The following is a 13133-nucleotide window of genomic DNA, read 5'->3' on the forward strand; positions in this document are numbered from 1 at the left end:
AACAAAGTGATGGAGGGTGAGCCGGCTTCAGATATACGCAATTTTCCAGCAGGTAAAGCCCTGCGTTTCTCTGAAGATTAGATTGTTTAGAAAATTTTGCATCTGTAGTGTTTCCGGAAATGTGTTCTTCAACATTACAAAGTTGAATGCTGACGTTTTTCAAAAATTATGTCTTTCACTTGATTGTCTGAAACAGTGAAATGTGGAAGTTGCTATGAGGTTGTCAAGCCAGATTCCATGAATGGTGGGTGACTGTGTCTCACTACAGGCCTGTCGGCGGCGCTCTAACTTAGAGATCATCTGCTGTACGACCCCCTCCCTGCAACAGCTGAACCTGCAGCTCCCCCTGAAAACGAAAGCCTTCTTCATGTTAGATGGGATCCATTCCAAATACTTCGATCTCATTTATGTGCATAATCCTGTGTTTAAGCCTTTTGAAAAGCCAGTGATGGTCTCAGTAGGCAATGAAAATGTCCTGGAAATTAAGGTAAGAAATGCTTTAAATGACTCTTAAATCATCACTTGCACTTAATTGACTTCTTAGCTATGTAAGTAGAATTGTTGTGCTTATGGGTCATTATCTTACACTACATCAACAAAAATCTAAGCTCTGAAAAACAAATGTTTTTTTTTGACACAGGACTAAAAGGTAAGTATAATCAAGGACTAGCTTCCTAATGAAGCATTTAACAACTGTTTCTTGTGCGTCTATTAAAAAGTAGCAAATGTGGGAAACAAATCCATTAAATAGTCTGCCTGTGATGTATTATCCTCCAATATTATGTGTGTGTTTTCCTGGATACTGAAGTGAGCTCATTATAAGATAAAAGGGAAGAGCCACAAAAGTAAGTGTCTCGGTTGTAGTTCTGGACTTCCTTGAAGTCCTTGGAGTTTTGTGTCTGGGTCTAGTCATCGCAGAGCTGATTTACAAATGGGGCTGGGTTTCTTCTACCTCAGGAATCTATTAGCCTCTAACTATAATTTAATTGGAGAATAACAGTAACAGATCATCTTGCCTAACCCAGCCCATTGCAAACAAAGGATACTGAAGCCCAGAGAGGTTAAGTGGTTTGAAAAGTGATGAAATAATGACTAGAGTGCAACTCTTGTATGTGGGCTCAGTCATTTTTACATCAATTAGTGACACAACAGGCACAATGATCAAGACTTTACTTACCTATGGCCTTTTACCCAAAACAGCAAGATATCCTTCAACATGTTGTTTTTTAGACCATCAGATTTCTTCCCTAAAAGATAGCCTGGAGGCAAATGTGAACAAACACAAATAATAGAATAGGGTAGTTCTTGTTTAAGTGTAATACAAGTTCTCAGAGATCATCTTCATTTAAGTAACTACACATTTCTCCTGAGATTTTCTTTTTTTTTCAACGAGGTTTTATCTCCAGCCAAACCCATGCACACGTTAATACTCGTACAAGTTTACTAATCTCGCAATTGTGTTTTGTGCAATAATTAAGCAAGCCCAGCATGAAATTAAATGGAAGCCTGCTTCAATGAACGACGTGTTTACTACAGCAAAGTTCTTTCATCTGCTTCTTTAATTAGTTTTACAAAGGGAGAAAAGACTTTTATTTCTTCTTTTTAATCCAATAAAACTAATCTAATGTAATCTTCTGCTTGCTACAATTACTGTGTTTGCTATTTGAAAGACTCTATTTGGTTTTTTCTTGATGAAAACAAGAGTTTATTTGCAAATATTTTTTGCCCAGATAAAGTCTATTTTTCTATTTCTGTATCTACGATGGAAGGATTAGAGATAAATGGTTCTTTATCTACCCTTCCAAGCACAGTTTCATATAAAGAAAACTTCTTTTTCTATAAATTAAATACCTATTTTTCAGTGTCCTATAAAATTGTTGGACCAAGAAAAATATGATTTGATATCATCCTCAGCCTTTCAGTGCTATTCCCAGCCTGATCCAAAGGGTCTCTGGAAACAGGCACAAAACACTTTCTTCTCTTGCTTCTATGCAGAATGACTCCTTCCTCTAACAAGTGTGTAGCACCTGGCCTGTCACAGAGTGGCCATCTGGGGGGAGGGGTCATGGTAAGAGGACTGTTTTGGTATCATGATCCAGTCTTTTCCCATACTTCATCTTCCTTATGTAGGAGAAGATATCTCAGGTACAAGAGAATATTCGTGTGGCAGCCACTTAACCCCTTATCAATCAATAGGGTTGAGCACATTAAAACTTCTGCCTCTCTTAGGGCAGAAGCAGAGGACAGCTAGGCCTTAGAAAAGATCTCTTATGGACAAGCCATGGACTCTTTATCAAAATAAGGGATGCCATTTGATTTCATGTTGTGCTTGTTCAGTTACCATTCAGAACGTGAGTGGGAAGGGCGTCTACGTCCATCAGTGGACGCACTGTCCACTGTGCAGAATCATGTGTGCAGTGGTTTATTCCTTTCTCTTGCCAGGAAGAGTTCCCACTCAGGCAGCCACGCATGCAAGAATTCCTTGGCTAAAAAGAGATTGTGATAATTCCGAGCCTTAGCTGTGAGAATTGCCTCAGTCAGCAGTTGGCCTGGTGACCACCATGGTGAAGAGGGTCAGCCAAGTTGGGATCCAGAGAATGTAATAGAGACCAAGGGTTACTCGCTCCTTAGAGCAGATCAGAACCCCACAGTGTGTGTGAGGTTTATGAGCAAGGCTTCAGTCAGCCAGCACCAATGGTGAGCAGTGATCATCACAAGTAGACATCTCTTTGGGAATACCCCTTGGGGCACCATGTTTATGTCAAAGGCAGCTCACTTTTGTGTGGCATTTTAGTTAACACAGTACTCTGACATACATTTTATCTGAGATTCATGTGCGCTGTGTGGTTGGAGCATCAGTTATGATTGTCCCTGTTTACAGTTAAGTAAATAGAGGTTCAAAAAGATTAGGTGATTTGTCTTGGGTTACCTGGTGGGGGAGGGGAGACAGATGGCAGAACTAGGACTCATACCCAACTTTCTTGTCTCCACATTTTGTCTTCTTTCCAATAAATTACAATGCTTTTCATATTAACTTTTATTTAGTGTATACCAAAATACCTTTTACAATTGTAATTTTCTATCCTATCTGTATAGTTCTCTAAGTGAAATAGCCCTAAACTCTTTACCAATATCTAAAAATCAGTTCTTATCTTATTACATGACTCTGTGGATGAGCATGTTTTATGGTCCTAGAGAAGGAAGTACAGTGTTTGATTCTAGAGCAGTGTCTGGCCCGCCCTGGGGACTGTCTCATGCTGGAGCACACGGTGTATAAGGTTAGAGAGATGCTTCAGCGGTCCAGCCTGGTGCAGTCAACCAAAGTGAGGAAAACAAGACAGGAGGCTCAGCTAAGGCAGGGAGCAGAGACTTGGGCTATGACGTTACAAGCACAGGAACAAAGGTTGGGAGGTCAGGAAGGGGCCTGGGTCAGTGTCTTGGTGTCAGAAGGATCTGAAAGGGAGCACAGTTCTGAACTAACCCAGTCTATCTGCCTTCGGAGCCAGCCAGAGATCGTCTGCCCCCTCCTGACAATTTTACCTGCAACTGTAGGCCCAGCCCCAGCCACAACTCCTGTGAGGCCGGTTCTGTCTCTAGACAGGATGGTGGTGGTGAAGGGCTCTTTTCTTAGTCACTTGGCCCATTGTCAAGATCTATTCTTACTGATGTTGCTCATAAACTAGTATTGCCCTGTGCTGTGCATGTTAATATGCATTCTGTTAAAAAAAAATCAAATCATCTGCCTGACCAGGCTGTGGCACAGAGGATAGAGCATCAGACTGGAATGTAGAGGACCCAGGTTTAAAACCCCAGAGTTACTGGCTTAAGTGTGGGCTCATCCAGCTTGAGCACAGGCTCACCAGCTTTAGCGCTAGGTCGCTGGCTTGAGCATGGGATCATAAACATGACCCCATGGTCGCTGGCTTGAGCCCAAAAGTCTCTGGCTTGAAGCCCAAGATTGCTGGCTTGAGCAAGGGGTCACTTGCTCTGCTGTAGCCCCACCCCCACCCCAGTCAAGGCACATATGAGAAAATAGTCAATGAACAACTAAAGGAGCCTCAATGAAGAATTGATGCTTCTCATCTCTCCCCATTCCTGCCTGTCTGTTCCTGTCTGTCCCTCTCTCTGACTCTCTATCTCTGTCACAAAAAAAAAATCTTCTGGGACACATAGACAGCACCTGTGAAGGAGCCAGTTTAATTTTGGTTCACCAAGCTTTTCTCAAATGACCTGGGAACTTTTTCCCCAAATACCTATTACCATTCTGCAGACTCCGTTTTGAAGCTTTCTGTGGAGGTTCTTCGGCCTGTTTGCTATGCCAAGGGACTCATAACCTCTGGATAAAGTACAAATCTCCCCGCACCCCCAGCCATCACCACCACGAACTCATAGTTTCCTGCTGCTAGCCTCCCTCACTGTGGCTGGCGGAGTCTTCCTACCAACCCGAATCTCGAGCCTTCTCTAACTTTACCTGACTCAGTCTTGTGCCTCCTTGATGTATGAAAACTTATAAGACCCTTCTGTTATAATGCTATTTTTCAGATCCTACCCAATTCCACTCCCATCTGCTCTGTTCTGTAACCATCATCAGATATGGGTCCCGGGCCTGACTTCAGGCTAGAAACATGTCACACCTGGTCAGGGAACAGGGAACATCCTGATCTTACACATTGGGTGTAGGTAGTTTTCACTTTAGGAAGGCATTCATTTTAACATTACAGTGAGAGGAAGAAACTCTTATGAATCTTTATACTCTAAATAAAAAGAATGTGCCTAACACACAGTAGGTGGGTGGTTAGGAAGGAGAGTTTGTATCCAACGGGATTTGATTTGCTTCATGACCAAGTTCTTTCTTGAACCTTATTTCTCAATGTGTACAGCAGGAATAACAATAATACCTCCCTCAGGAAGATGTCTTTACAGGATAAAATGAGATGCTTATACCTCTAAATTGCTATGTGTGTAGGGGATTAAAGACCAAAAAATTTCTTCTATGTTGCTTTATTTAAAAACTTATATTGCCATTTCAGTGACTGAAAAACAGAGCCAATTTTGTAAATGTGTCCTTCTATTTAATAACACAATATTAATAATGAAAAATTAAATAATAAAAGTTCTAGTCCTGGCCAGGGAGCTCAATTGGTTAGAGCAGGGGTAGTCAACCTTTTTATACCTACCACCCACTTTTGTATCTCTGTTAGTAGTGAAATTTTCTAACCGCCCACCAGTTCCACAGTAATGGTGATTTATAAAGTAGGGAAGTAACTTTACTTTATAAAATTTATAAAGCAGAGTTACAGCAAGTTAAAGCATATAATAATAATTATTTACCAAGTACTTTATGTTGGATTTTCACTAAGTTTGGCAGAATAAATCTTTATAAAATCAACTTAACTATAGTTAAATCTATCTTTTTATTTATACTTTGGTTGCTCCACTACCGCCCACCAAGAAAGTAGGGACCAGGTTGACTACCACTGGGTTAGAGTGTCATCCTGATATGCCAGGGTTGTGGGTTTGATCCCCGCCCCCCAACCCATCAGGGCACATCCAAAAATCAACCAAAGAATTAACCAGTAAACTCATAAATAAGAACAACAAATCGATGTGTCTCTTTCTCTCTCCTCCTCCCTCCCTCCCTCCCTTCCTTGCTCTCTAGAATTAATAAGTAAAGATTTTCAAAAATAAAAAAATAAAAGTTCTAAACATATATCTTTTTCTCACAACTTCATAAAGTTATGTTTATTTTAAGTGACAAAAAAACGTATCCTCAGCCTGACCAGGCAATGGTGCAGTGGGTAGAGCATCAGACTGAGACACAGAGGACCCAGGTTTGAGACCCTGAGATCACTGGCTTGAGCGCAAGCTCACCAGCTTGAGTGCAGGGTCAGTGGCTTGAGCGTGGGATCATAGACATGACCCCATGGTCACTGGCTTGAGCCCAAAGGTCGCTGGCTTGAAGCCCAAGGTTGCTGGCTTAAGCAAGGAGTTGCTCGCTATGCTGTAGCCCCCCACCCCCGGTCAAGGCACATATGAAAAAATAATCAATGAACAACAAAGGAGCCACAACGAAGAATTGATGCTTCTCATCTCTTTCCCTTCCTGCCTGTCTGTCCCTATCTGTCCTTCTCTCTGACTCACTCTCTCTGTCGCCAAAAAATAATAATAATAATAATAATAATAATAATTGTAGCCTCTATCTATTTCTATTTTTTCTGGCTTGGGCCCTCTGTTACGTAGCATTGGGAAGCTGGTATTACTCTGGTAATATCTTGGGTTGTAGACTGTTCAGATAATTACTAACCATACAAAGCTAATAGTAATTTCATATGAATGTCACTGCTTGTCATGTGTTCCTTAGTAGGCACAAGGGAAATGGGGTTCAGTGGCATGGCGTGATCTGTTTTGTTTTAGGGAACCCTTTATGGAACATCCAAAGGGATCTGGGCCTTGGAGGAGCACAGCAACGTAAATGCAGTGTGTTTGTCCCTTCCCCCGGCTTTGTCACTAGCAAGCAGGACACATTCTAGTCATTCCCTCATAAATCAAGTCCTCTGGCTCTTTAATCTTTTCTCTCTGTCATTCCCTGAATTCCCTCCGATGTGAGTGGCTTCACCCTTCTCAGACCTAACCAACAAGTTGTCAGTTAAAGCCCCAGAGAGACCTATTAGATTAATGTGCTTCCATGCAGAATTGCCCTGGGTGGCCGCCCGGCTCAGTGGAGTGTGCACACTGCCTCTAGAAATATTCTAAGGCGAGAGTCTGTCAATACTACCTATTTTTCCTTAAACTCCAGATTCATGCTGGAAAGAAGCATTGCCTTCCACCTTCTTTCCCCGGCATCCTATCGGGCCTACCAGTCTGTGAAGATCCACTTGAGACCACGTGTATCACAGCAGTTTGCCGAGTGTCAGAGATCACATGAAGCAGGGCAGCAGCTCTGCGGTTATTCCTGGCTGCTCTTTGTCCTTGAGGAAAACAGTAATATGTTTTGATACAGCTTTCCTCCAAGTAATTGCTCTTAAATAAATAACTGCACTCATTAATTGTTGGTATGAAAAATTGTACCCGTTTTCCCTTCTTTCCCATGCTAATGATTGGTTTCTTCAACAAAGCATCAATATTTCATTAAATGCCTAATGGTAACTTCAGTTAACTAAATATGTCCAACTGAATAATTTTTTGAATCCTCGTGTAACTATATAATTGTTCAAAATAATATAAACCGTGCTCTCAAACCATAATGAGGCTCTCGTGGCATCTTATAGGAATTTCTTTAAAAACAAATTCATTTGTGTACAGGCTTTAACTGTGCAAGAAGAATGAAAAGAAACTGCCTGAGCCAAACACAAAAGGAATACATTCACATAGCTGAATTATATCGGAGTCTCTAGAGGCATCAGTATTTTATGGAGCTTGCTCATTTCCATTCTAACAGTGACGTGGGTTCCCCTGCACCAGGCCATGGGAGGCAGAGCAGCTGACTCCAAATTGCTTTCCTTTTGCCAGCCAGTAGTGCTCCCTGAAAACATTCACAAGGTGATTATAGGTAAAAGGTCATAAGATGACATAAGGATGTGACCCAAAGCTCCTTCCTTTCCTCTAGCACCCAGTTCAAAGAAAAGCTGAATGCTGTGGTTCCTGACTAATTAGTTCCCTGAAAGGGCCAGGCGTTCTCCCAGCCTTCCAGATCCCAGCGAGAGTGACCAGCATAAACAGGGCATCCTGTGCCTGGCCGCGGTGTATTTATGTTCCTTTGCCATTGTTAGCATTCCTGCCAAACTGCAAAGTCTTAACAACCTCTTTTTTTTCTTCTTCCAGGGAAATGACATTGACCCCGAAGCAGTTAAAGGTGAAGTGTTAAAAGTTGGAAATAAGAGCTGTGAGGCTATAGACTCACGTGCAGAAGCTGTTTTATGCACGGTCCCCAGTGACCTGCTGAAATTGAACAGCGAGCTAAATATAGAGGTGGGATTTCTGCATTCCTCTCATGATGTAAATAAAGATGCTAGTGTAATTATGTCACTTGCAGGCTTAAAATAAATCATTAAAGCTCATTTGTGTGGTGGCTTAGGCTCATCAGCTCAGGCTTGATTCTTGGTTGTTATTTTAGAAATACAGTAGTGAGTAAGGTTTTGTTTTTGTTTTGTTGTTGTTGTTTGTTACACTGACTCCTTCCCAGCCACACTTCCTCTGCGTCATGCCACATTCTTGCCAAAAGCTGCTCCTTTCTCAGGAGATGTAAGGACGAGTTCAAGATCACCCTGCCCCCACCCTCAGCAGCCTGGAGGCCCGAGTCTCATACTGCTGTCTTCCACCCTGCTCTCAAATCCATGGCCCTCATAAGTAAAGGAGTATGTACATGTACACTGGGCAGAGTAGAACAGAAATTAAATGATTTTGCAGAAACTCCTTCATGTAGACAGCTAAATCAGATAACCTGAATGATTTTTTTTTTTTTGCATTCGTTTTATTTTTGAAGAGTTTTGCGGAACACTTCACACATTTAAAGTATACAGTTTAATGGTTCAGGGTGTATTACATTATTAATATTTTAGACAAGTTTGGCCCCGCATAAAATTCTGGGGCCATTCAGCGATTCTGTCACAGTCACTATTCTGCCCCAGCCGCTGGAAACCTCTAAGCTGTGTTCTGTCTTTATGGGTTTGCCTATTCTAGATATTTCATAGAAACAGAATCATACAGTATTTGTCTTTTTGCGTCTGGCTTATTTTACTTAGCATGTTTTCAAGGTTTATCCATGTTAAAGCTTGTGTTGGAACTTTTCATTACTGTTTAAGGCTGAATATTCCATTGAATAGAGAGACCACACTTTATCTAAAAATGAGTGCTTTTTAAAGGGTTCCTGAGATCTTCTAAAAAGTTATAAAATGGAAAACTACAGAAAAGAATTAGAAAATGTAAGGTTGAATTATGAGATCAGAGTTTGGAATTTGGAAGGACTATAAAATCCTAAAAATTATACGGTGTTAGAGCTGGAAGGGACTTCAAAGATTTCCTCAGTGTATCAAAACTGATATCAAATTATGTTAAGGCTTTATTATCCCATAACAATGATTATTTACTTCTTATGGTAAGTCTCCTTTGCCCTCTCTCCCACCCTCTAGGACAGAAGCAAGGTCTTATTATGTCAGTTTCTTACTATTTATTTATACATCTCTGGGACATATCACATTGTTTTGAAACCATCTATGTTTGTGTTTATCTCCCTTTTACACTTCAGTTCCTTGAGATCAAAGACTGCAGCTATCTTTTTTTCTTTCTTCCTTTGCCTTTCTTTCTTTCTTTCTTTCTTTCTTTCTTTCTTTCTTTCTTTCTTTCTTTCTTCTTATTGAGAATCAGGGAGTCAGACAAACTCCCGCATGCGCCCCAACCAGGATCCACCCAGCAAGCTCCCTAAGGGATGATGCTCTGCCCATCTGGGACCACTGCTCTGTTACTTGGGCAACCAAGCTATTTTAGTACCTGAAGCAAAGCTATGGAGCCATCCTCAGTGCCAGGGCCAACTTGTTTGATCCATTTAAGCTATGGCTGTGGGAGAGGAGGAGAGAGAGAGAGAAAGAGAGAGAGAAATTAGGGGAGGGGGAGAGGTGGAGAAGCAGATAGCCACTTCTCCTATATGCCCTAACCAGGAATTGAACCTAGGACTTCCACACACCAGGCTGACGCTCTGCCGCTGAGCCAACCAGCTAGGGCCATATGCTCTTTATTGATCTTTTTATCCCTAGTACCCAGTTACAAGTACACACAACTAAATATCATATAAGTATCTAGACATCAGTAGCCCCTAGTTGTTAAAACACTGAAGCAGAACTGAAGAATGCCATTCCTCTGAAGGTGACCATGCCACTTATAGAACAGGAAGTGCTGGGGCCCACAGAGACCGCGATTCACCTGTGCAGTGTATTTTGTGGCTATCTACAATAGCCAGCTAAATTCTGGCCCTTCTCTGTCATTTGCAGTGGAAGCAAGCAGTTTCTTCAACCATCCTTGGAAAAGTAATAGTTCAGCCAGATCAGAATTTCACAGGACTGATTGCTGGTGGTGTCACAATATCAGTAATACTCTTATTATTACTCGGACTTTTCCTGTGGCTGAAAAGGAGAAAGCAAATTAAAGGTACAAATTTTTAATTGTTTATTTTAAGTAATTACCTTAAGAATACAGTCATTGCACTTTAAAATTATAGATGCATGTGTGCTGTTGTATATGCAATCCATAAAACCCGTGAATTCTTGTCACTCGGTCAAGGTCTGCTGGGACCCGTGACAGCCAAGTCTTTAACGAGCTCTTTCTCTCTGTTTTAAGATCTGGGTGGTGAATTAGTACGCTATGATGCCAGAGTGCACACTCCACACTTGGATAGGCTTGTAAGTGCCCGAAGTGTAAGCCCAACTACAGAGATGGTTTCAAGTGAATCTGTAGACTACCGAGCTACTTTTCCGGAAGGTATATTTCAGTTTATTGTTCTGAGAAATACCTATACCTATACCTCATTGGGTTATGGCCTTGTTGTTTATTTTTTGTTTTGCTTTTGTATTTTTATAAAAATATAAAAGAAGTATTTACCTCTTCTTTGGCCAAGAAAGTATTTAACTTGACACAGAATTATAGGGCTCTCATTTTTAAATGAATTTATTTATACATTATATTGGGTTTTTAAACTTTTTAAGGTATTTTCTCACAAAAAGCTTAATTATTATTTTTCAATTACAGCTGACATTGAATATTATATTAGTTTCAGGTGTAGTGGTTAGACATTAGATAACTTACAAAGTGTTTCTTCCAATATGTCTCGTACTCACCTGACGCCACGTAGTCATTACGATATTGTCTGTACTCCCCATGCTGTACTTTTACATCCTTGTGACTGTTTTCTATAACTGCCAATCTGTACTTCTTAAACCTTTTACTTCAAGAAGATTAATTTTAAAATCATTTGAGCAAAAGTAAGGTGGGTGTTTATCACTTCAGCGCAATGTTAAGAAACTGTGAAGCTCTCTTTAACAACCAAGAAGTTAAGATATAAAATGTATATTTAAGGCCTGACCAGGCAGTGGCACAATGAGTAGAGCACTGGACTGGGACGCAGAGGACCCAGGTTCGAAACCCCAAAGTTACTTGCTTGAGCATGGGCTCACCGGGCTTGAGCATGGGGTCGCTGGCTTGAGCATGGGATCATAGACATGACCCCATCGTCGTTGGCTTGAGCCCAAAGGTCATTGGCTGGAACCCAAGGTCTCTGGCTTGAGCAAGGGGTCACTTGCTCTGCTGTAGCTCCCTGGTCAAGGCACATACGAGAAAGCAATCACTGAACAACTAAGTAGCTGCAATGAAGAATTTATGCTTCTCATCTCTCTCCCTTCCTGTCTGTCCCTCTCTCTGTCTCTGTCACCAAAAAAAAAAAAAAGTACATTTATTTAAATATAGGTTGGCATTGCTACATTTTTTTACCTGAAAATGTTGATCCTCAAACATTAAAAACTGAAAGTATTTAAATTATACCTTCAGTGCCTTTTTGAAGGATTCTCAGTGAGGTGTTAGTACACAGCCTTTTACCTACAGCATTCCAGGACTTTGGCATATTTTTAGTCTTATCCAATAGAAACCTTCATTTCTGCTCTTTAAAAGGGAGGAGCTAGCATCATCTGCTTTACAAAACACGAGATCTAATAATGGTCAGGTTAACCAGCACATTTCACATTGTTTTATTTTAAATCTCCTGGTAAAAGCAAAATGTCTGTATTGTATCTGCCCCGTTATCTTTAGAAGTTACAGGACATGAGTCAAATTGAAGGATTTCCCTGGTTGAATATTTACCATTGGACAAATAAAATGAGTCACAGACCATCGAAGACACTGGAAAACTTAGAAGTTGCTCCTTCAAACAAGTAGAAGGGCAATGAGGCACTGAACATTTTAACTTTTTTTTAACAACTTACTGCCTCTTATTTTTTGAAGTTTATATTAGTTCTGTAGATATACACATAAATATTGTCTTGCCAACATGACTTCATTTGCCTTTAAAAAAAAATCCATGCCCTTAATAACATGAGCAAATCAAGTCTAGTTTATAGTTTTGAAGTTTAGAGCTATTATTGTCTTATATTCACCTCTAATAGCTCTAATCTAAAATCATTAAAATTCACAATTTTAAAAAAAAGAGTTTACTCAATCTTCTTTCAGGTTCATTACTCACCAAACCTCTGTCATCATCATTGCTGAGAAGTTTGAGTTCCCTCCTCTTTTCTACACTGAGCTTGCTCCTTGCAGACATGGAAAGTACCGTGTTTCCCCATGTATAAGACGCACCTTAATTTTGGGGCCCAAAATTTGGAAAAAAAAGTATTACATAGTTATTGAACTCAAGTTCTATTCACCCTAAAATTCATACAACTCCTCATTACTATCAAAACTTGCATCCGTTAGCTTGTCCTCATCTGTGTCTGATGACGAATCACTGTCTTCAACAATGAGCACAAAAACAAGTGCGAAAAAGCAGGAAATGCAAGTAAAAAAATCTACAACCACTGAATAAGATGCACCCAGTTTTTAGACCCCAAAGTTTTCAGAAAACAGGTGCGTCTTATACATGGGGAAATATGGTAAATCAGGCAAACGAGGGTCATCCAGAGACAATAAAGAAAATGCACATGCAGCTGCTCATGACAGTTATGGGACACTCTACAGCTTGTGTCTGTGTCTGTGGAGACAGCTTCTTCATTATTAGTCTATCGTGCAGACCTAGAATTCTCCACGGTGTTACACCAGAATCACACAGTCATGGCTAAATGGTTTGTGTCCGTGTTTGAACTTCACCACAGGGTCAAAAGAATTTCCATGCTGGGGGATGTTTGTGTTTCGCCAAGGTTTTCCCTGAGTCTCCACACCTGGGAGAATTTAGAGCCCTGATCTCAAGTGCAAAGGTTTGGGACATGAAGGTGAAGGAACTGAGTTTGGAAGGGCTCATTTGCATTCTCCTCCCAGAGGCACCTGCAACCAGCTGGCCCTCTTCTTCCCACCCACCCAGCATTTCAAGTCCTCCCCTGATGCTCTAAATTTGTCCTTCAGGTAATCACAGTCTGCCTCACTTCCAGACAGTGATTGCTGTG

At 40.9% G+C, this 13133-nt stretch overlaps 1 protein-coding gene across 2 annotated transcripts in view; it reads left to right on the top strand.

Moving 5' to 3' along the window:
* The window catches only part of MET (MET proto-oncogene, receptor tyrosine kinase), a 142445-nt gene that overhangs the window by 104703 nt on the left and 24609 nt on the right, over positions 1 to 13133 (top strand). The window contains exons 11-14 of one of the 2 annotated variants that reach the window (XM_066262158.1): positions 269 to 487; positions 7822 to 7968; positions 9984 to 10140; positions 10330 to 10470. In XM_066262158.1, the coding sequence (XP_066118255.1) occupies positions 269 to 487; positions 7822 to 7968; positions 9984 to 10140; positions 10330 to 10470 (664 nt within the window). The remainder of the gene's footprint in view (positions 1 to 268; positions 488 to 7821; positions 7969 to 9983; positions 10141 to 10329; positions 10471 to 13133) is intronic. The other variant, XM_066262160.1, reaches the window with a different exon arrangement.

The sequence above is a fragment of the Saccopteryx bilineata genome, chromosome 2 (genome assembly GCF_036850765.1).
Source record: "Saccopteryx bilineata isolate mSacBil1 chromosome 2, mSacBil1_pri_phased_curated, whole genome shotgun sequence".
Lineage (NCBI taxonomy): Eukaryota > Metazoa > Chordata > Mammalia > Chiroptera > Emballonuridae > Saccopteryx > Saccopteryx bilineata.